Here is a 24,745-nt window from a genome sequence, read left to right on the forward strand (position 1 = left end):
TGCGCCACCAGGGAAGCCCAAGTAGAGGACTCTTAAGACCCTTTAAACCCTAAGGTTCTGTGATTTCTTTGAACTGAACATTGGTATAGTGATTTTTGTCTCAGCCTAAACACATATGTGTTTATTTACTAAATTATTTCTCAACTTCCTTTCCTAGGAGAGCACCAGCAACCACATTTTCCTGGCCTCACCAGAGGCTTAGTAGCTGTTCTTTTATACTGGGATGGAAAGCGGTGCATTGCAAATTCCCTGAAAGCCTTGATACAGTCTCGACGAGGAAAGACATGGACCCTCGAACTCAGGTCTGTTTGCATGCTAGGATTTCAAGGGGTTAATTAGAAATTGCTTGAAGAATTATAATTTTAGAAACAAAAATTCACTTTAGTATGTATAATTTAAGTGTATAACCTAAGTTGAGTAATAAATCACTCCCTTATTCTGCCAAGAATGACACAACAGTTTAAACCTGCTTTATTTTGTTTACAAATGAAAGGTAATTCAGTTATTTATGGTTAGAAGTTTATTGAAACACAAAGATCTAAAAAGAATGGCAAGAGCTAGGTTATAACTCATCCTGGTTGTTTCCAGTAACCTAACATTATCATCAAAAGAGTGTTTGCTATATCCATGTGATGAGAAAGTATAAACATTACTGTTCATTATAACTTTATTGATTATTTTCATTACAGTCCAGAGCTGGTTTCCATGACAACACGGTTTACTGATGAGCTGATGGAGCAAGGATTGACTTACAAAGTTCTTACTCTTGTGTCACAGATTGATGTTAACAACGAGTTTGAGAAACTACAGCGTGAGAGAGGTTTAGGCAGTGAAAAACATCGAAAAGAGGCAAGGGTTCAATGACATCAATTCACGGGTTGTCTGTGTCACATCTTGGAGGCAGAAAAGTCATGTCACTTAGAACATTCTTCTAATACAGGCATAGGAAAATTAACAATGCCTAGGAAAGTGTATAGGCAGTTGTGTCCATGAAATTGACTTGCACTTGTTTCAGCCTCTTTCTAGGCACTATGTGCCATGCTAGCACTTTTTCTGGAATGAGCCCTTTAAGAAATTTTTTTTTTTAATTTATTTTTGGCTGCGTTGGGTCTTTATTGCTGTGCGCAGGCTTCCTCTAGTTGCGGCGAGCAGGGGCTACTCTTTGTTGCGGTGTGCGGGCTTCTCATTGTGGTGGCTTCTCTTGTTGCAGAGCATGGGCTCTAAGTTCGTGGGCTTCAGTAGTTGTGGCATGCGGGCTCAGTAGTTACGGCTCGTGGGCTCTAGAGCACAGGCTCAATAGTTGTGACGCACGGGCTTAGTTGCGCCATGGCATGTGGGATCTTCCCAGACCAGGGCTTGAACCCGTGTCCCCTGCATTGGCAGGCTGATTCTTAACCACTGCACCACCAGGGAAGCCCCGAGGCCTTTAAGAAATTGTCCTATAGAGGAGGTTGGGACTTAAGATTGAGGAATTAATAGTAGGGTTTGTTCAGAATTGCAGAGGTGAGATTTTAGGGTCGCCTATGGATTCAGATACATTTATATAGTTTGCCTTTATGATACATAGTTTACATTTTGGAATAAGATCAGGCTTCAGTGTAATTTATTTATACCGATAATCATTCATCTTTATTTCTAGGTTTCTGATCTCATCAAGGAGTGCAGGCAGTCTCTGGCAGAAAGCCTTTTTGCCTGGGCTTGCCAATCACCTTTAGGCAAAGATGACACTCTGCTCCTTATTGGACATTTGGAAAGAGTGACTGTTGAGGCTAATGGCTCGTTGGATGCAGTGAATCTGGCTCTTCTTATGGCACTTCTGTACTGCTTTGATATCAGTTTTATAGAACAAAGCACAGAGGAACGTGATGGTATTGGATTTTGTACCTATTAATACATTTATTTCAAAAATCAGATTTAATTGTGGAGATAACATTTAAGAAGGGTGATTTTTTTAACAACTAAGATAAAAATAGTATATTTTATTCCTTTGTGTGTAATTCATCCATATTTGAATATTTAGATATAAGATCACATTTTTAGAGTAATTGCAGCCCCGTTAGATATTTCTGTTATCTTTTGAGGTTTTGGAATGGGAACGTGCTAAAGGATTTGCAATATGTTTGTTGAGTTAGGCATGCCTAATTTACTTGCTTGTTTGTTTTTTTTTTTTAATTAATTTATTTATTTGGTTGTGCCAGGTCTTAGTTGCGGCAGGTGGGCTCCTTATTTGCGGCACATGGACTCCTTAGTTGTGGCAGGTGGACTGCTTAGTTGTGGCTCTCCCGTTCCTTAGTTGCGGCATGCAAACTCTTAGTTGCGGCATGCATGTGGGATCTAGTTCCCTGGCCAAGGATCGAACCTGGGCCCCCCGCATTGGGAGCGCAGAGTCTTAACCACTGCGCAACCAGGGAAGTCCCCCACTTGCTTGTTTCTTTACTATTCACATTTTAAACCTTTCATTCTAAGGGAGGATAACTATAATTTTTAGTAATATATTATCTTTAACTTTCTTTTTTTCTGTGAAGTAGATAAAATTTCTCTTGGTAACCTTGTAAACAGTTACTGCTTAGAACCGAGGATCTCAAAAATGATTCCCACAAAGGAAGCTTATTGCCATTTAATGTCATAAATATTTATAATTATTCCAACAGTTGTCCGCTGTCCGCTTTTGATTGTATCATCCCTGTCTCCTTTCGTTAGGTATGTGAGGAGACCAGACACTTCCCACTCCTCTTTGGTGATCATCCTTAGCCATTACAAAAGGCTTATTTAAAATAAAACTACCCCTTACCTCCAATCGAATTGTCACATAGTACATTGTGTGTCACATAACAAGCAGTACCTGTGCTTCTCATATAGGAATGCTGCCAGTTAATGCATTGGTCAGATTTCCTGTATTGAATGAAATGAATCACAGAATTAAGTAGGTGTAGTCTGTTTTTATGATAGTATACTTATTATTTCAAACATTAATTATAATTAGTCATAATTTTTTGATGGGAATACTCTGACTTTCTGATTCTTAGACATTATTCCTATATATCAAAAGTGAAAATTTCTCTACTTTGGTATAGTTGTCTATTTTTGTTTTCAGATATGATTCATCAACTTCCACTGTTGACAGAGAGACAATACATTGCAACAATTCACTCTCGTCTTCAAGACTCACAGCCTTGGAAACTGCCGGGTCTGCAAGCCACTGTGAGACTTGCCTGGGCACTGGCGTTGAGGGGGATATCTCAGCTCCCTGATGTGACAGGTAAACTGATTGTAGGTCATTTTGTTATGAGAAAATGACATATCAGCGTTTAATGGCATTTCAGAAAAGGTGTTATCTTTTTTTTTTTTTGACTGTGCCGTGTAAGGAAAAGGTGTTATCTTTGACATGTATAAGCATGAGCCTAGGAAGATACCTAGAGTTGTGGTAATTGAAATTTTGTATTGAGAAGTACGGACCTTTTCCTTTTTTCTTGTCTCCCAAAAGAAATTATTTGAAAATTTTTTTCCCTTTCTTGCAGCCACTGACAATTCTCTTTTAGCTTCTTTTTTTCCTTAAGAGTTTTAAATTTGAAATGACAGTATAACAATATATTTTTTTTACATTTTTCTTTTTGGTTTTGTTCACAGACAGACTAATTTTTCTTACATTGTGTCAGATTAAAAACTACTGTTATTTTAAATTACAGTATATTAGGTGATATTTGGTTCAGTCAATAATGGATGTGGAATCTGACTTCTGACAATCTGTTACCCACTATAGCATATCCTCTTCTGCTGTTTACGTGCATGTAATTATCATACTAATAGTGGTTTACTCTAACAGGATGAGAGCTATGCTTTTGTTGTAATTTGAAGGCCTGAAAATTGTCACTTCTGTAGGTTTCTACTGTAAATCTGGAAAGGTTTTATTAAAGTTTACAGTCCATGTCAATGTTTCTTAGTCTTAGAGTGTCAGCAGATTCCAGTATCTTATCAATTGTATGATTCCAGAACATTTTGTTCTCTAGTCTCATGCTGTTCCCAAGTGGGCTGTGGAAAGATTTTTTTTTTTAATTTTTGAAATTTATTTTATTTATTTTTTCTACAGCAGGTTCTTATTAGTTATCTGTTTTATGCATATTAGCGTATATGTGTCAATCCATATCTCCCAATTCATCCCACCACCACCACCCCCCGGCCAGTTTCCCCCTTTGGTGTCCATACGTTTGTTCTCTACATCTGTCTCTATTTCTGCCCTGCAAACCAGTTCATCTGTACCATTTTTCTAGGTTCCACATATGTGCGTTAATATACGATATTTGTCTTTCTCTTTCTGTCTTACTTCCCTTGTATGACAGTCTCTAGATCCATCCACATCTCTGCAAATGACCCTGTTTGTTCCTTTTTATGGCTGAGTAATACTCCATTGTATATATGTACCACATCTTCTTTATCCATTCGTTTGTCGATGGGCATTTAGGTTGCTCCCATGACCTGGCTATTTTAAATAGTGCTGCAATGAACATTGGGGTGCATGTGTCTTTTTGAATTATGGTTTTCTCTGGGTATATGCCCAGTAGTGGGATTGCTGGGTCATATGGTAATTCTCTTAGTTTTTTAAGGAGCCTCCATACTGTTCTCCATAGTGGCTGTATCAATTTACATTCCCACCAACAGTGCAAGAGGTTCCCTTTTCTCCACACCTTCTCCAGCATTTGTTGTTTGTAGATTTTCTGATAAGCCCATTCTAAATGGTGTGAGGTGGTACCTCATTGTAGTTTTGATTTGCATTTCTCTAATAATTAGTGATGTTGAGCAGCTTCTCATGTGCTTCTTGGCCATCTGTATGTCTTCTTTGGAGAAATGTCTATTTAGGTCTTCTGCCCATTTTTGGATTGTGTTGTTTGTTTTTTTAATATTGAGCTGCTTGAGCTGTTTATATATTTTGGAGATTAATCCTTTGTCCATTGATTCATTTGCAAATATTTTCTCCCATGCTGAGGGTTGTCTTTTCATCTTGTTTGTAGCCTCCTTCGCTTTGCAAAAGCTTTTGAGTTTCATTAGGTCCCATTTATTTATTTTTGTTTTTATTTCCCTTTCTCTAGGAGGTGGGTCAAAAAGGGTCTTGCTGTGATTTATGTCATACAGTGTTCTGCCTGTGTTTTCCTCTAAGAGTTTTATAGTGTCTGGTCTTACATTTAGGTCTCTAATCCATTTTGAGTTTATTTTTGTGTATGGTATTAGGGAGTGTTCTAATTTCATTCTTTTACGTGTAGCTGTCCAGTTTTCCCAGCACCACTTATTGAAGAGACTGTCTTTTCTCCATTGTATATCTTTGCCTCCTTTGTCATAGATTAGTTGATCATAGGTGCATGGGTTTCTGTGTGGGCTTTCTATCCTGTTCCATTGATCTATATTTGTGTTTTTGTGCCAGTACCATATTGTCTTGACTACTGTAGCTTTGTAGTATAGTCTGAAGTCAGGGAGTCTGATTCCTCCAGCTCCGTTTTTTTCTCTCAAGACTGCTGTGGAAAGTTTTTTTTGTGTTACAAGTTTTTCTTTGGCCAAGTATTTTTAAATTTTTAATAAATAAATTTATTTCTTTATTTATTTTTGGCTGCATTGGGTTTTCGTTGCTGTGCATGGGCTTTCTCTAGTTTTGGGGAGTGGGGGCTACTCTTTGCTGTGGTGCGCAGGCTTCTCATTGCAGTGGCTTCTCTTGTGGAGCATGGACTCTAGGTGCATGCGCTTCAGTAATTGTGACGTGTGGGCTCAGTAGTTGTGGTGCACAGGCTTAGTTGCTCCATGGCATGTGGGATCTTCCTGGACCAGGGCTCGAACCCGTGTCCCCTGCATTGGCAGGTGGATTCTTAACCACTGAGCCACCAGGGAAGTCCCTGGCCAAGTATTTTTTATATTAAAGCTGGTAGATGGAGAATTAGACATTTACAATCATGTACAAATTCTGTTTCTCAGCTATACCTCTTATTCATTTACAAGTCTTATTTCAGTACTTTTCTGGCATAAAATTACTGTATACTTTTAAGTAGCTATGTGATAGTTAATCAAATTCATATACTGTAAATTACTGTACCATTGGCCTAATCTTGAGAGGCACAGTAGAAAATACTATATACTTCACTAGATAAGAATAGGAATCCAGACCTAGTTTCAAGTCCTAGATCTTTGGCTACTTAATCTCTTTAGTTTTACATGCTCATAACCTTTTATAATCTTTAAAATTAGGGGTATTATAATGAATGTTTTTCTTTTTTTTTGGCTGTGCTGCATGGCTCGCGGTATCTTAGTTCCCTGACCAGGGATTGAACCCAGGCCCTCAGCAGTGAAAGCGTGGAGTCCTAACTACTGAACCACCAGAGAATTCGCTATAATGAACATTTTAAAGTATACATTTTAATCTGTTAATTTATATTTTAAAAATTACTAGAAAAGATGAATAGCTTATGTTGCAGAAATGGTCATTTCTTGAAATAATCCAGACGAGTTTTAACAAAGATGTGAATTTTGAAAAATTAGTTCCTACTCTTTTTGTAGACTTCTGGACATTTTATAAAATATGTTTATTACATTATTTTATAAAAAGTATGTTTTGAATTTTACTAAACTGATTGAAATTTTTATATACTGTTTTGAGATGATAAAACTCAATTTACATTAAGATATTAGTGTGCTTTATTACCCAAGTAAGTAGTCTTCAAGAAATAGTTCTTGCAAGAGGGAAGACATATGGGAACATATGTATATGTATAGCTGATTCACTTTGTTATAAAGCAGAAACTAACACACCATTGTAAAGCAATTATACCCCAATAAAGATGTTTAAAAAAAAAAAATCGGGAAAAAGAAATAGTTCTTAATTTCAGTATTTCTGAATTCAAGTGAAGGCTTGGAACTAGTTATTAATATTTAATTAATATTAATAATTAATAATTTTAGTAATCATTACTGTTAGTAGTAATAAAGAATTAAGAAACTATTTTGTTCTCAAGGAGTTTGTATGATATGGGTAGATATGCAGGCTTTATTTCAAAATGCAAAACAACACATAAACAAAAAAAGGAAAAACCAACCAATCTCTTTTCCTCTGGTTGAGACTATCCTGGTTTATATCTATTCCTGACCCTTTTCAAGGCATTGAAAGTGTACTTTAAGTAACAGAATGTATTTGGTCTTTATGACAGTGAAGCAGAATAAGCTATTTAACATTTCTTTTTCAAAGACAGATTATCACAAAATTACCTAGTAATTTTTTTAAAAAATATATTTATTTATTCATTTTTGGCTGCGTTGGGCCTTCATTGCTGTGTGCGTGCTTTCTCTAATTGCGGCGAGTGGCGGCTAGTCTTCATTGTGGTGCAGGGGCTTCTCACTGCGGTGGCTTCTCTTGTTGTGGAGCATGGGCTCTAGGCGTGCAGGCTTCAGTAGCTGTGGCACGCAGGCTCAGTAGTTGTGGCTTGCGGGCTCTAGAGCACAGGCTCAGTATTTGTGGTGTACGGGCTTAGTCCCTCCGTGGCATGTGGGATCTTCCCCATCCAGGGCTCAAACCTGTGTCCCCTGAATTGGCAGGCGGATTCTTAACCACTGCGCCACCAGGAAAATCCCTTAAGTAATTTTTTTTATCACTCTCGATGTTATTGTGAAGAGTAGATGATTTTCTAATGTACTTTTTCTGTAGTTCTTTGGGGTTTGTGAGTCAGTTACAGTTACACACTGTCTTATTTTGTGTACAGAACATATTAGAAGGTTGAGAAGAGATCTGAATTTTGAACTATCAGCAGAATATTTTGAGATACTATAATCTAGTTTAGTAATTTTTCCTCCATGTGCTGTTTTTCTAAATATGTTCCTAGCTCTGGCTGAATTCACAGAAGCAGATGAAGCAATGGCAGAGCTTGCAATTGCAGACAGTGTTTTCCTGTTCCTCACTGAATCCGTAGTGGTGTCAGAAAACTTCTATCAGGAGGAATTTTATATTCGTAGAATCCATAATCTCATTACAGATTTCCTGGCACTTATGCCAATGAAGGTAAGTGTAATAATGTAGGATGAGTAAAAAGTAGTAGAAGAATTTTATAAAATAATTTAAAATTGACTAATTAACCAACTTTATGTTTTGGAAACTAATAAAACCTTTTACTGTAGACTAATACTTGGCAGTAGTTGTTATGTTACAGCTTGTGAATTAGTTTGTGATTCATGAAAATGAAATAATGTAAGACCCATTAACTGAGAACAAGCTAAAAGGAAGACATTTGGCGTTGAGAATTGTTTGTAGTGAGAAAATAATAGGCAAATGAAAATGCTTCTGTGGGGAGAAAATTATTAACTTCATGCTACCCTGGAGAATCAGTGCTAAGGTTGTCTTATTTAATGCCTTTTATACATGATTTGGAAGAGGTATAGTGGAGAATCTCCAGTTTTATAGTTTCATAGATAATTGTTTAGACTCTTAATTATAGTGTATAAATAGACCTCCACATAGATACGGGTAAAGTGATGGGTTTAAGACACTAAGGCAAAGGTTACTTTTTTTCTTAATAACAAGGCCCAGGGGCCCTGCCTACCTTTAGTGAGGTTACATTTGAATAAAGTGCTCAAGCTATAACTTTGATCCAAAAAGGAATTCTTAGAGCCATTTCAGACAGTTCCTACATAGCGTATGTTCTTTGTGCCATTTTGTGTCAAGGAAGCCATCAGAGTGGTGGCAGGAAGTAAAGGAGGGGGTAAAGTCCTATAAAACTGCCTTTTGTGTGTGTGTGTGCATAAAAAAAGCACCCGAAGGGTCTACACTTGTAATACCAATGTGCAGTTCTGATATCATACCTACTGAAAAACATAAGGCAAATGGAAAAACTACCCAGAATGGTAGCAAACAAGGAATGAAGTGCTTACTCATGATATAATGAATCAAGTGTTCATTGAGTTTCTCCTGTATTCCAGGTAACCATGCTAGGAATTGTGAAGAAAACAAATAAGTAGGAGATTGATTCCCTGCCAGCAAAGAATATATAGTCAAGTTCAGCGGTCCCCAACCTTTTTGGCACCAGGGACTGGTTTCGTGGAAGATAATTTTTCCACGGAAGCGGGGGGAGGGGGTTGGGGGGGGTTGGTTCAGGCAGTAATGCGAGCGATGGGGAGCGGCAAATGAAGCTTCTCTTATTGTCCGCTGCTCACCTGCTGTGCGGCCCGGTTCCTAACAGGCCACGGACCACTACTGGTCCACGGCCTGGGGGTTGGGGACCCCTGGTGTCTAATTGGAGAAATGAGATATACACAGAAAAATACAGGTAGTAACAGTAAGTAAATGACAGGTATAGACAGTAAATTACAGTGGATTTCTTAGGCTAAGGATAGCTCACTCAGGACTGGAATAGTCAAGGAGTGTTTAACAGGTAACTTGAGACCTCATCAGCCTTGAAGGATGTGGTAGATGAACATCATAGAATTTTGGAATTGGAAGAAATCCTTTCATTTTACATTTGTGGAAATGAAGCCTTAGAAAGGGTTAAGGCTTTAACTTTTTCCTAGTTATTAGTCCAGAAGGGACTTTTACTATGGAAAGATAGTGGTCATCTGGAAAGATAAAGGCTGAGAGGAGTTTGAATAAACAAAAGTCATATGTGACTTGAATAGGGTAAACAATGAACTTATTCACACAATTTTGTTAATAGATACAGTACTATTTAGGTTATCTATGTCTTCTTAAATGAGCTTTGAAGGTTTGTGTCTGTCAGTGAATTTGTTTCATTCCAGTTATCAAATCGATTGGCATAAAGTTATTCCTAGTATTCCTAATATCATACTTTTTATGTCTGTATGATCTGTAGTGATGTTTCTTCTTTCATCCCTAATATTGGTTAATTTGTGTCTTCTCCCTTTTTTCTTAACCTGGCTAGAGATTTATCAATCTCATTGATCTCTCCAATGAGCCAGCCTTTGGCTTTATTGATTTTCTTATATTTTCTTTCACTGTTATTGATTTCTGCTTTTATTATTTTTTTCCTCTCTGCTTGGGTTTTAATTTGCCCTAATCATTTCAGTTTTTTACCACAGAAGCTTAGATTATTGATTTGAAACCTTTATTTTTTCCTACTATGGGCATTTAATGTTATAAATTTATCTGTGATTTCTGTTTTAACTGGGTCACACAAAGTTTGATATGTTGTGTTTTCATTTTTATTCTATTTAATGTATTTTGTAGTTTTCCTTGAGACTTCTTTGATTGCTGAGTTATTTACAAGTACATTGTTTAATTAGCAAATGTTTAGGGAGCTAGTTTTGCTCATTACATGACTATAGTGGTGGTATTAGTAGTTAGTAGGTAGTACCAGGGATGCTAAATGTCCTGTAATGTTTAGAATCATCCAACCTAGTGAAGAAGTATCCTACCCAAAATGTCAGTAATTGAGAAACACTTTAGTTAAAATTAACTTATCTGTAGTGGAAAATGCATTGAAGTCTTAAGATATTATAAATTATGATTAATATTGCAGTAAAATTCCTAGCATATTTCTTCACATTATTAAAGTGGAATAGATATTTAAACAATATTTTTCTTTTATGTAATCACTTTTAGACAGTTGCCTGATTTTCTCATTTCATTATTATTAACCCATATAATAAATTTACATATAAACTATATAATAAATTTAATAGGTGAAGCAGTTGAGGAATCGGGCAGATGAAGATGCTCGAATGATTCACATGAGTATGCAGATGGGCAACGAACCCCCCATTTCACTTAGAAGGGATCTGGAACAATTAATGCTCTTGGTAAGTTGTTATATTGGATGGACTATCATCTCCCTCTCTCCGTTATTTTTTCCCTACCTTTGGAAAATTTCAGATCTAATATCTTAAATATACAAGTGAATTCAATAAAAATGTAAATTTTTATTTAAAAGTAATTTGAGTTACAGGCATTTTCCCACAGTCTTTGTTTACTGTTTGCAGATAGGTGAGCTATATAAAAAGAATCCTTTTAATTTGGAGCTTGCACTAGAATACTGGTGTCCCTCAGAGCCTCTTCAGACTTCCACTATCCTGGGTTCTTACCTTGGGGTGGCTCATCAGCGACCCCCTCAGCGCCAGGTGAGCTCCTAGTTTTTCTGCTTTTGTACTGTGGGATGGTAACTGGAAATCTTAAAAACATGAAAAATGGTATTTCCTGCTGTTATTGCTGTTCGTGCAAATGAACACTATTGTAACCTTTAGACATTTATACTTTTTCCTTTTATTTAAGGAAATTGAAACTCTTAAATTGATCTGATCATTTTGGAATTTATATAGTCAGCCTTTTATTAGATACTAGCTATGCATCGAAGCATTAGACACAGAAAAGTGTCTAGTTTCTTTATGAGTCACTTACTTGGATTTAATTAGTATTTATTAACTTACTCTGTCCTCTATAGGCATGACAAAGAATATACATCATTCTTAGCAAGTTGAGGAACATAGGAGAGGTAAAAATACTACAGGAAAAAGGCTTAGAAGTTATAATTAATGACAGAATGCCTATGAGTCAGTAGATAATGTAGGAAAAAGTCCATTTTATATCCTGTAGTAACTAAAGGGTGCTGTGCAGCAGCAAATCAGATGGATTGCCATATCTGTCTTCATCTCTTTGGGATTTTCTGTTCTAGATGTTTTCATGCCATATAATACAATTTTCATTTATGCTAGCTAGGGTCTAAGATCAGGACCCCCCCTTTTTTTAACTGTATTTCTTACATTTATTGTTTCACTTTTTTCCATTTAAAAAGTTTTGGAGAAGGGTTTATTAAAAGTTTATAAATATTAAAAGAAATTTCCATTATGAAAATTTTCAAACATATGGAAGAGAGAATAATTATAATAAACACCCAACATCTTAATTTATTTTTATTTTTTTACAGCAAATGCCCCTTTCCATTTAATCATTTATTTATTGACTGCGTTGCGGTATGTGGGATCTTAGTTCCCAGGGATCAAACCTGTGCCCCCTGCAGTAGAAGGGTGGAGTCCTCACCACTGGACTGCCAGGGAATTTCCCCAGAAGAATTTTTTTTTTTTTTTGCCTTGCGACTTGTGGTCCCTTAGTTCCCCAACCAGGGATTGAACCCGGGCCCTCAGCAGTGAGAGCATGGAGTCTTAACCACTGGACCACCAGGGAATTCCCCAACATCTTAATTTAATAGCTGTTAACATCTTGCCATGTTCACTTCCATTCTTGTTATTTCTACTGCTTTTATTTTGCTGGGTTATTTTAAAGTAAATTATAGGCAGCATGACCTTTCACCTCTCACTGGTTAAGTTAGTATCTCTTAAAAATAAGGATATTTTTTCTGTATAATCATAAAATTGTTATACCTAACAGATTTAACAATAATTTCCAGAGATCTGTAACATTTTTGGTTCTGAGTTCCAACTAATTAGTCTGAATAATATGTTTAGTTGTTGATAATAGATTTAAGGCATAAGCAAGAGAAAAGAGAAATCTAAGAAGTAGACTTAGAGAACAGGAGTGTAGGAACATGTATTGGCCAGAACACAAAACAGAATATGTTTAGGTTACTATAAAAAGTTATTTCAGGTTCCTAGATCTTCATACTAAATTTGACTGGGATTTAGGAACTCTGGGTTCTAAGTGTACCTTTGAATTTGCTAGTTAATTTTAAATGAGTAAATTTCTTCAGTTGTTTTACATATTTAGAATGTGAGTAGTCTTACGTTTTGTGACATTACAATGTTTATAAAAATGTACTTTATGTTCACAAAGATATTCTATAATTGCATTAAATTGCTAATGACAAACTTGAAAATGCAATTTTTCATAAATAGAATACCAGATTATTTTGTCTTGGGTGGGGAGTTAAATGAGAGTACATAATTCATTTTAGTTCATATGTAGTCTTTATTAGCTAGTCCATGTTGGCTTAAAGTTAAGATATGCTTTATGTAAACTGTTGGTTTTTCCCTATTTCAGGTTGTCTTGTCAAAGTTTGTTAGGCAAATGGGTGACCTGTTGCCTCCAACTATTTATATTCCTTATTTGAAAATGCTCCAGGGATTGGCTAATGGGCCCCAGTGTGCCCACTACTGTTTTAGTCTACTCAAAGTCAATGGTAGCAGTCACGGTAAGAAAAATCTAGTTGTTGTCTAAGTTTGTTGTGACATTCAGTATCCTTCTACCTATTAAAGCATATTGGTTATACGTGCTAGGTTCTACTGGGCGTATACGTTATTTTTATAACAGAGAGAAGCCCACTGCTGGTTTTATGTATGGCGAATGCTTTGATTATGGTCTCACAGACTGGAGAGTTACCATTTGCTTTATAAAATACAGTTCAGTTTAAGAAATGAGAATTAATATACATTTTTAAGAACATATCTGGTGCTCAAAGCAAAATATACACCTTTGCTACATAAGTTTGATTTCTTTATCTTCATAAGTCCTTATTTTCTAAATTTCTGTTCTTACAGTTTTTCTCTCAACCCTCTCCCAATTTCCTCACTTAATTTTCAGACTGGAGTCTGGTTACACCAAAAATAGTACAAAAGGGAAGAGAAAGAAATATTTATTAAACACCTCTGTCAGGTAGATATTATTACTTTGTTTTTACACGTGAGGAAACTGAGGTTTAGCAAAGTTAAGTAATTTACCGAAGGTCACGAGTCACAGGGAAGCCATGATTGGAACTGAGATCTGTCTGGCTCCAAGACCTGTGTTTTGACTATTCTGTCAAGCCTTCCTTGTCTTATCTGCTCGGCTTTTGCTCTCAGTGCTTGGTATGTAATAGAGTACTGTAATTTGCAAATCTAGTTTGTAGTTCTCTCTCTCTTTGGGAATTTAATTTAAGCTCAACATTTGGGAACTACTCATGGGAAAAGCAGCCTTGTATAGTTACATGACAACACAGAGTACTGTCCTGGATTCGAAGTAGGTAACTGACATCCAAAGTAATTTACCTTTGCATTACATGGGCACCACCCAGTTTTAGTCCCAGGGATAAATTGATCCAGAGTTTAGTTTAAAGAGGGTTTCTAACCCATTTTCAACACACAGCTTATCTAGGACAAAGGCAAACAAAGTTTATTGTTTTAAATTTATTTTCTTCCTCCATTTCCAAGCAAATGCTTAGACAATTTTGAAAGGAAATTCTATGCTGTGTCTCTTTACAGTTGAAAATATTCAGGGGGCAGGCGGCAGTCCTGTTTCCTGGGAACATTTCTTTCACTCCTTGATGCTTTACCATGAACACCTCCGGAAGGATCTTCCGAGTGCAGATAGTGTCCAGTACCGTCACCTTCCTTCACGTGGCATCACCCAGAAGGAGCAGGACGGGTTGATTGCTTTTTTACAGCTCACATCTACCATCATTACTTGGGTAGGTAACCCACCCACTGCATGTGAGAATGTAACTTTGTGTTCTAACACAGTGGCATTGTAAGGAGCCCCCAAGTTTCCTTATAATGCTTAAAGTTTATGAGTGATAAATTTAGCATATATATTTGGCGTTCTGTTTTTTTATTTTTTTTTTGTGGTTAGTATTTTATGCTATTCTTAAGTTCTTTGTTTCTTCACCTTTAGAGGGTATAGTTCTGGTAGCCCCTGCTTACTGCCATAAATGTGTATGAAAATAATAGCCTAAGCCTGAAAGAAAATAATCAGAAGGGCAAATAAGAATGAGCTGTTGGGGCTTCCCTGGTGGCGCAGTGGTTGAGAGTCCGCCTGCCGATGCAGGGGACGCGGGTTCGTGGCCCGGCCTGGGAAGATCCCACATGCCACGGAGCGGCTGGGCCCGTGAGCCATGGCCGCTTAGCCTGCGCGTCCGGAGCCCGTGCTCTGCAAGGGGAGAGGCCACAACAGTGAGAGGCCTGCATACTGCAAAAAAAAAAAAAAGAATGAGCTGTTGGATACACATCCTTCTAGAAGGTTTCCTAGCATAGGTGTGGATATATAGGTTCTTGTGTATATACATATATATATATACACATAAAGAGTATTTTTAATTAAAAAGAAAATTTACTGAATATTTTTTCTCTCTCATATATACATATATATATATATATATATATCATATCTTCTTAATCCATTTATCTTTTGATGGACAGTTAGGTTGCTTCCGTATCTTGGCAATTGTAAGTAATGCTGCTGTGAACATTGGGGTGCTTGTATCTTTTCAAATTAGTGTTTTTGTTTTTTTCGAGTGTATACCGAGGAGTAGAATTGTGGGGTCATATGGTAGTTCTGTTTTTAGTTTTTTGAGAACCCTCCATACTGTTTTCCATGGTGGCTGCACAATTTACATTCCCACCAACAGTGTAGGAGAGTTTTCTTTTCTCCATATTCTCGCCTTTGTGTTCTTTTTTTTAATGATAGTCATTCTGACAGGAGTGAGGTGTTTTGATTTGCATTTCCCTGATGATTAGTGACGTTGAGCGTCTTTTCATGTGCCTGTTGGCCATCTGCATGTCATTTTTGGAGAAGTGTCTTTTCAGGACTTCTGCCCATTTTTAGTCGTGTTGTTTGTTTTTGTGATGTTAAGTTGTGTGAGCTATTTATATATTTTGGATATTAACCCCTTATTGGTCATATCATTTACAAATATTTTCTCCCATTCAGTAGGTAGTCTTCGTTTTGTCTAGGGTTTCCTTTACTGTGCAAAAGCTTTTAAGTTTAATTAGGTCCCATTTGCTCTTCTAGTTGTTTCTTTTGTTCACTAGAGCAAAGCTAAGTTCCTTAGTCTGACATTCTCTCCAGAGGATAGGAAGAGTGTCTTCTAACTTACTGGTTTTCCCAGTAATGCTAAATAGTATTAAAGGTCGAAACATAAAGTTTGTAATTATTTCTTGTTGAATTAAAATGGAGTGATACTTGATACTGTGTGCGTGTGTGCGTGTGTGTGCATGTGTGTGTATTTCCATTTTTTTCTCAGTAAAGGACAAGGTATTTTATTCATTCATATCTAACATTGTTCCAGAAAAGATGTTAAATGCCTATGTAAGATTTATGTGACCCTGGAAGACTTTCTCTGTTTGTATCTATTATTTTCCATTCTTAGAGCTGTCAAAGTAATTCTACAAGGATTATTGTTTCTCCATTTTTTACACCGACTGAGCTAGTGATCTGATTTGATCTACTGGTAGAGTTCAAGCATTTGCCGTAGGCTTATCTTTGTTTTAGTGTGTATTAAGCCTATGAATACTCAGTGTAAGTGTTAGCAGTTTAGATGATTACTGGTCATTTTTCTTAGCTTTTGAAAATGGAAAGTCTCTCTTGTTCTTTTCAATTCAATACTCAGAGTGAAAATGCTCGTTTGGCACTCTGTGAACATCCTCAGTGGACCCCCGTGGTGGTGATTCTGGGACTCCTGCAATGCAGTATCCCTCCTGTATTAAAGGCCGAACTACTGAAGACACTTGCAGCGTTTGGAAAATCTCCTGAAATTGCTGCTTCTCTCTGGCAGTCGTTGGAATACACTCAGGTAGTATTATGAGCTCTCTTATTTACATTATTACAGTTTGGAAGTGAGATTTGATAATATTGTACAAGCAAGTGCATCCAGTTGAAACGTATAGTATACCACGAACTTCACAGATAGAAAGTTATGATTTTGGTACTAAGTATAGCGTCAGAAACTAACAGGCTTGGGTTTTTCTCTTGGATCAGCTGACAGCTTCACTGGGTTACTGGAGATTGGTTCTTCTCTTTATTTTTCAGTGTTTGTAAGATTAATAAATTCCTCAACTCTGTCTTTGACACTAGGCTGGTAGAAGGCTTCCGAAGTCATCTGTACTCATTAAATGTGGGAGATGCCTATTTGTTTTGCTGCTTCCTTCTGTGCCCTTCCTGTCTTACAGCAGACGAGTGAAGTGTCTCTATCAACTCTTATTTCTTTAGTTATAAGCCCTGTTGGAATTTTTATGTCAAGATAGAGTTATTCTATATGTGGTAAAGTTAAAAAAAGGAAAATAAGAATGTGTCCTATAGAGATTTTTCTAGTAAAATGGTTAGGAGGAATATATGTTTGTCTTAGAAATAATACCACATAAGGGAGCCTATGATTCTGACACATTGGTAAAACTACTGTTTTGAAGCAGTATTCTAGTTGTTTTGTGACATACGTGTCCTGAAGATGTTAATGATACTTTATAAAAACAAAAATTAAGGGAGTTGGTGTGTGCTGGAGGCTTGGCCACTTTTAGTTTAGTGTTGATACTTCATTTTTTCATTCATGAGTGTGTCAGTACTTAATTGTCCTGAGTGCTTCTTTATACCTAAGATGAAGTGTGTTTGGGTGAGGTTTCCTCTCATAAATCCTTTTAAGGTTCATCCCTGAAATATCTGAGAGGAAAGTTGCTGAAAACACATCTTGTGTGCACTTAGAAATTACCAGTTTTCTGAAGCCCAGGTAATTGGGAGTTCTCCCTGAACCTGGACGCAATTGCTAGTGAAAGTTCATCAGAGACTTCTCAGTTGTCATTTCTGATCGACATTGTAAGATGTAGAATGTGGTGGGTGTTGTATATGACTATTATTGCAAAGCTGCTTCTTTTCATTGATAAATGAGTGCTCCTAACATCTAATTCTTATTATTTTAAGGTACTGCAAACCGTAAGAGTTCCAAGCCAGAGGCAAGCTATTGGTATTGAGGTAAAGCTTTCCTTTTAGTTTAAATGCTATATTCATACATTCACATGATAAAAAGACTAAGAAAAAATATTCTTACCCTATTAGGGTTCTGTAATTTTCAACTTTAATGTATTTTCATTTGAGGGTTTTTTGTGTTGAAATGGAGATGAAACTTTTTATGAAAGAAATCAAAATACTTTTGGTTTCAGAGTTGGAAAGGCATGTTAGATGGCAGCCATCCAAACTGAAAGTTTGGTTTGAACTCAGTTTAATTAGGCTACTTGGGTCAACCCTAAAGTGAGGATTTACTTGTTTTAGTTTCTTTTCTTCTCTGTACGCTCCCTTCCTCTTTTTTAAAGAAACATTTAAGGTTTCCATTTGTAACTTTTGTGTCTTTACCTCTAAATAAAAAATGATAATATCTGTGTGGGTCTTTGGGTGTGATATTATACCGATATTAATGAGTTAATGTCTGAAAAATGCTTTGCACTTTATAGCTGATGGTTTTATGTTACCGAATTTCCTTTATTTTTCTTTGGAAGGTGGAACTAAATGAGATAGAATCCCGATGTGAAGAATACCCATTAACTCGTGCCTTTTGCCAGCTAATTAGTACCCTGGTGGAGAGCTCCTTTCCTTCTAATTTGGGCGCTGGACTGCGGCCTCCCGGCTTTGACCCTTATTTGCAGTTCCTTAGAGATTCTGTGTTTCTCCGATTCCGTACAAGAGCTTACCGGAGAGCAGCTGAAAAGGTTATGTTCAGAGAAAAACTTTTGTCTCCTTACTCATTTATTGCTGCTTTTTCTTTTATTAGAGGTACAAGATGCTATAAGCTCATTTTAGCTTTTGAAAGTTAGTAAAATTCATAGTCTTATACTGACATATCCATGGTCTGATTGGTTTATATGCATTAAAAAATAAATTAAGGCATTAAAACCAAAGCAGTGACTTTTTAGTGATCAGTAATTTAATTAATATGAAGTCATAGTCATTTAGATCCTTAATTGAACAAATTTTGACCAAAATTGAACCAAAAGTGTTACACCGTTGGCAGTTGGAAACACACTATTCTTTATTGGGATGATTTTGGTTAGGGATTGAAATGAGTTTGAACTTGCACACTAATTTCTAATGATTAGTAGCACTTCTGAGTTGTGGAGTCTGGTTTAGTGGAAAGGCATATTGTGATTCATTAGGTATGTTTGCAGTGGATAGCGGCTGAGGGAGCACTGACATTTATGTACATATTTGCTCTGGTTGCAGTACACTCACAACTGAGCTAAATGTATATATCAGCTTATGTAATTCTAATATTACTGTGAGGCAGGTACTATTAATATTCCCATTTTACAGATGGAGGCTTAGCAAAGTTAAGGAACTTGGTTAAGGTTCAGGACCAGGATTTGAACCTAGGACTCTGATTCCAGATCCAAGCTCATAACCACTAAGCTATGTAAGAAACCCTTCCAGGTTCTGATGTAATTCACTTTAGTCTATAATACTGTTTATTGGTTCACAGACTACCCTTGGATATATCTTGTAGGGACATTTCTGCTTTATTTTTATAGTTTGCTGTTTTTGAACCTGTTGGGTTTATTTGTTGTATTATTGACTATAAAATAGTATAGTTCATGCTAATTTTGGAAATTAGGAAAATATAGAAAAATATATGAAGACATTATATCACCCATAATCCTGTTGCCAAGGGAAGGTTAACTATTATTCTTTTTCTTATGCATATCTACCTAAACTGAGATAATGAGCTGCATTAGCTTGTATCCCTTTTTGGCCACAAATATAGTATTATGAGGATTTTTTTCATGCTCTTAAAGATTCTTTGAAAACAGTCTTTTTAATGACTGCATAATCATTACTTGTATCTAGCATAGTTTATTTTTCATTGCCTTATCATTGGACATAGTTTGTTTCTAATATTTAGTCCCAAATAACAAGTTTATTTTTTGTCAGTTGCCTTAGAAGTTTTGCTTCTCATGTGGTAGAAATAAACACTGAGAGGGGCATACATTTTATTGAAGCCCTAGAATTACCTTATTAACATATGTTTCCTTATTGGATGAAAACTATAACAGCAGCCATGCCTCATTAATAGAAGTCATTTCAGATGAATAATGGATGCTGATAATTGCAATCTCTTCAACAAAATGTTCTGATACTTTTTGGCATTTCTTTTAAATATCTTATTTGCCTTTTCTTTTTTTTTTTAAACATCCAAGGATATTTTATTTTATTATTATTATTTTTTTTTGCGGTACGCGGGCCTCCCTCTGTTGCGGCGTCTCCCGTTGCAGAGCACAGGCTCCGGACGCGCAGGCCCAGCGGCCATGGCTCGCAGGCCCAGCCGCTCCGCGGCACGTGGGATCCTCCCAGACCGGGGCACGAACCCGCGTCCCCTGCATCGGCAGGCAGACTCTCAACCACTGCGCCACCAGGGAAGCCCTTATTTGCCTTTTCTTACAAAGGTCATTATGACCTAACGGTTTAGAGCTTTAGTCAGCAACTTTGTTTCCGTGTTTATTATTTTTCACCCATGCATTTCTATATTTCTAGCACTGCTGCTCTTCCCAGCTACCATTTATTTCCCCACATATTACCCTAAGAAATTTTCCCTCAATTTTGTGAATTTATTTCACTAGGAAGTCTTCTTAAGGTTTAACTTACATCTTTGTATTTTAGAACACTAGCTTCTCAAAAACAGTGCTTTGGATTGAGATGAATAACTATAAACAGAGTGTTAGAGGCAGTGTGTATATTTATTAATCCTAAAATCCATTATTATGTGGTGATAAGCATTTTTCATTTAAACAAATTATTTTGAAAAATTTGGAAAATAGAGAAAAGTAAATAATTTTTTAAAAATAATTTAAAAATGATTATCCCAATTTTCAAAATCAGCCGTGATAAAATAATGTGCAGTGGAAATAATGACTAAAGTAATATTTAAAAAACCACCATGTACAGTTACCAAACTCAGCCTCATTAAAATTCCATGCAGTGGATTTTTTAAGCAGTTTAATTTTATTGTCTGTACAGTTATATATATTTTCCCTTTGGCATAAATATTTTTCCTTGTTGTTACTTAGCTTTTAAAAACATTTTAAACAAAGAGGTGATAATGAGGTCATTTGGGGGAAGCCTACCAGTGATTCTTAACTTTTTTTTTTTTGATTCTTAACTTTGGCTAGAGCCATGAACACTGGTCTGGGAATTAGAAGTGCAGGGCTGGACCTCCAGCACGTTTGCTTCCAAGCTTTATGGTCTTGGGGATATCATTCACTGCTCTGAGCTTCACTTGCTTCACCTGCAAAATAAGTGTTGATTAAATGAGATGATTTCTCCGATCCTGTCCAGCTGAGATTCTTAGAGAAACTGAAATATTTGACACTTTGGAGAGGTGTTCAAATCTGGTGTTGTTTAATTATAAATTGACTATGGCTAGATACTGAGTGCTTTAGATTTGTTAACAAAGCCCAAATATCTGCTATAGAAATGTTTCTTTTAGACTAATGCTTTTACAAATGTTTTACCTTGAAAAATTAACCAATCCATTGTTCTTTAGCAAAACAAAGCAAAATGAACTGGGATTTCTATATTGCTTAGCATAAATAAAGTAGAAAGGGGACGTCACTCATTTTCTAGAGAAAAGTAGGAGGAATGAAAAACTTAGCAAGGTTATCACCTTGAACTGTTACTGTTATTGAAATATTTATGTTTTTCTATAGTGGGAAGTCGCTGAGGTTGTTTTGGCGGTGTTTTATAAATTGCTCGGAGACTATGAACCTCAACTTGAAGATTTTGTAGACCAGTTTGTGGAACTACAAGGTAATTTAATTCTGTCACTTTCAAACAAGGTGTCAGCTATTTATAAGCCTATTTATAATTTATAAATTATTATACATAAGCTATAAATTGTTTCTGGTTATAAGTTAAATTATAATTTTATGTTTTTTGGTGCATTGTTTAAGTCATTTTGATTGTTCTGAGCAAGATAAAATAAAGTAAAATTTCACTGAATGGAGGAGTAAGAACATTGCCTTACAGATTCTTCAGTGAGTTAACATATAACATGTGAACTAACTGCTATGTGCAGATCAGCTCTTTTGGAAATTACCACTGTATATAGTTGGTGTCACTGTCTCGAAATTGAAACTTGCCTTCATCTGTTTAGATACCATTTAATTTACAAATCTCACATATTTCATAGAAATCAAGGGTGTGACAAAAATACTAATTCACCATCTTTTGCACTATGTTATGTTCTATTTAGGAGAAGAAATCATAGCCTATAAGCCACCAGGATTTAGTCTGATGTATCATCTTCTGAATGAGTCACCAATGTTGGAGCTTGCTCTTAGTTTACTGGAGGAAGGCGTTAAGCAGCTTGATACCTATGCTCCTTTCCCTGGTATGTGCCTGAATGTCTTCATATATTGAAAACAGTTTTGCTGGTTTTGTCTTTTGTAAACTGAAGGTTTGAAGTAGATGACCTCTGAACTTCCTTTCCACTGTAAGATTTTCTCTGTATCTACAGTGTTGTTTTAGTGAGTCATACAATGAAAGTATATTAAAAGTGAAAGCAGACTAAAGTACAGAGACTCTCATTATAACTGTCTTATTGCAGGATCTTTGGTAGGTAATCATAATTATCTCTTATCACTTTAACATCTTTAACATGTCTAACTTAAAATTTTTTAATTTAATTAATTTAATTAAATTTTAGTCTTTGTTTTGTTTTCTTCACAGTATTTGTAAAAGCCCTTGCTATTGGACGTGGTACATAGTGTTCAATAAATTTCATTTACTATTACTAGTAGTTATTATCATTTATTGAGTGCTTACTATGCATTTGTCAATTTTTTTTTTTTTTTGCCGAACGCGGGCCTCTCACTGTTGTGGCCTCTCCCGTTGCGGAGCACAGGCTCCAGACGCGCAGGCTCAGCGGCCATGGCTCACGGGCCCAGCTGCTCCGCGGCATGTGGGATCTTCCCGGACCTGGGCACGAACCTGCGTCCCCTGAATCAGCAGGCGGGCTCTCAACCACTGCGCCACCAGGGAAGCCCTGCATTTGGCAATTTTAAAAGCACGTTACATGTATTAATACATGTAACCTGTACAAAAGCCCTATGTGGTAGATGATATTATTTCCATGTAATGAATAAGGAAATTGATGCATAAAGAGGTTTCACATCTTTCTCCAGGGTCAGGGCTGTGGTTTGAACTTAGGCAGTTTGGCTCCAGAGCACATGTATTTTCAATTTGAATGGTGGGATTATAGGTGACTCTTGTTTATATTTTCTGCTTCTTTATTTTCCAGATTTTCCACAATGGTTATGTATTATTTTAAATCAGTTTCTTGGCCTCAGCACCATTGGCACCTTTGGTAGAATAATTCTTTAATGTAGAGGCTGTCCTCTTGTCCTCTACCCACTAGATGCCTGCAGCACATCCCTTGTTGTGACAACCTAAAGTGTCTCCAGATATTGCTATATGTCCTCTGGGGCCAAGCTCACTCCCATCCGAGAACCATTGCTCTAAATAATCAGGGAAAGGATACAGGAAAAATTACTGAGAAGCCATGGCATTAAAGTAATCTGAGTCACAAAAGTTACCATGACTTGTCTGGGTGAGGAGTCTTGTAAACTTACTGCTGAAGGTTTGAAAACTTGAGGTCTTTTTGAATCTGGAACTTGTCCTTTATCTTGTTTTCCTAAGAATTGATTATGAGTTTCTAAGATTCATGTAGAACTTTCTAATTTTGATTTTGCTCTATAGGGAAGAAACACCTGGAGAAAGCAGTGCAACATTGCCTTGCACTTCTCAATCTTACTCTGCAAAAGGAAAACCTCTTTATGGATCTTCTAAGAGAGAGTCAGCTGGCTCTAATAGTCTGTCCTTTAGAACAGCTATTGCAGGGAATCAATCCCAGAACTAAGAAGGCTGATAATGTGGTGAACATTGCCAGGTAAGTTGCATTTGTAGGTAGAGAAATGATGAAATGAATGAGATGGCATTCTAGCTTTGATTTCCAAATCTGGTCAGATCCCTAATGCATCGCTTAAAATTTTTTTTTGTCTCATTTTATTATTATCTTCTTTTGCTTCTCTGATTTTAATTACTCTGAACCTTATAATCTTTCTCTTCTTTTTAACTTACTCTTTTTTTTTTAAGTACATTTAAAAAAAATTATTTTATTTATTTGGTTCACTGGGTCTTAGTTGCAGCAGGCGTGCTCCATAGTTGCAGCTTGTGGGCTCCTTAGTTGTGGCATGTGAAGTCTTAGTTGCAGCATGCATGTGGGATCTAGTTCCTTGACCAGGGATCGAACCCAGGGCCCCTGCATTGGGAGCACTGAGTCTTAACCACTGCGTCACCAGGGAAGTCCCTTTCTAACTTACTCTATGTCCTAAAAATTTCTAAGTACAAAATGACATAATCTTAATATTATTTGTCTCCTCTTGGGAAATTGGATGTTTGGAGGATAGGACTGGGGAGCAAACTTTTCATTGTATAGTCTGAACTTCTGGTGGTTTGCTGGCAGTGCTTGGTGTTCCATGACTTGTGGAAGCATCTCCCAATCTCTGCCTTCACCTTTACATGGCATTCTCCCTGTGTGTGTGTCTGTGTCCACATTTCCCGTTTTTATAAGGTTATCAGTCATTGGATTAGGATTCTCCTTGATGACCTCATCTTAGCTTGGTTAATTATATCTTCAAAGACTCTATTTCCAGATAAGGTCATTCTAGGTTTGGCTATCAACATATGAATTTTGGGAAAACATGATTCAACCTGTGACAGGTTACATCTAGTTAGAAGGGGAAACCTTTGTCTAATTTACCCAAAAGTGCTGTATGAGTAGGGGAAGCCCTGATCCTAAATGTTCTGTATCGAGAATAGTAAGAAGCAAAAATTTCATCACATAGTTCCTCAAATGTTCTCTTGTTTTAAAGATACCTATATCATGGCAATACTAATCCAGAATTGGCTTTTGAAAGTGCCAAGATCCTCTGCTGTATCTCTTGCAATTCCAATATTCAGATAAAATTGGTTGGAGATTTCACACATGACCAGGTAACTGATTTTGTTGTTGTTATTTTTTGGTATTTCCTGAGTACA

The 24,745-nt window shown here is 36.6% G+C and overlaps 1 protein-coding gene across 1 annotated transcript in view; it reads left to right on the top strand.

The window, feature by feature from the left end:
- Window positions 1-24,745, top strand: part of NUP205 (nucleoporin 205) — an 81,992-nt gene that overhangs the window by 10,660 nt on the left and 46,587 nt on the right. The window contains exons 4-19 of the mRNA XM_065883681.1: window positions 158-302; window positions 690-849; window positions 1,640-1,868; window positions 3,095-3,259; window positions 7,851-8,026; window positions 10,657-10,773; window positions 10,954-11,091; window positions 12,965-13,115; window positions 14,161-14,366; window positions 16,284-16,466; window positions 17,585-17,635; window positions 18,157-18,366; window positions 21,355-21,454; window positions 21,900-22,037; window positions 23,405-23,594; window positions 24,580-24,700. Coding sequence (XP_065739753.1) covers window positions 158-302; window positions 690-849; window positions 1,640-1,868; window positions 3,095-3,259; window positions 7,851-8,026; window positions 10,657-10,773; window positions 10,954-11,091; window positions 12,965-13,115; window positions 14,161-14,366; window positions 16,284-16,466; window positions 17,585-17,635; window positions 18,157-18,366; window positions 21,355-21,454; window positions 21,900-22,037; window positions 23,405-23,594; window positions 24,580-24,700 — 2,480 coding nt within the window. The remainder of the gene's footprint in view (window positions 1-157; window positions 303-689; window positions 850-1,639; window positions 1,869-3,094; window positions 3,260-7,850; window positions 8,027-10,656; window positions 10,774-10,953; window positions 11,092-12,964; window positions 13,116-14,160; window positions 14,367-16,283; window positions 16,467-17,584; window positions 17,636-18,156; window positions 18,367-21,354; window positions 21,455-21,899; window positions 22,038-23,404; window positions 23,595-24,579; window positions 24,701-24,745) is intronic.

The sequence above is a fragment of the Phocoena phocoena genome, chromosome 9 (genome assembly GCF_963924675.1).
Source record: "Phocoena phocoena chromosome 9, mPhoPho1.1, whole genome shotgun sequence".
NCBI lineage: Eukaryota > Metazoa > Chordata > Mammalia > Artiodactyla > Phocoenidae > Phocoena > Phocoena phocoena.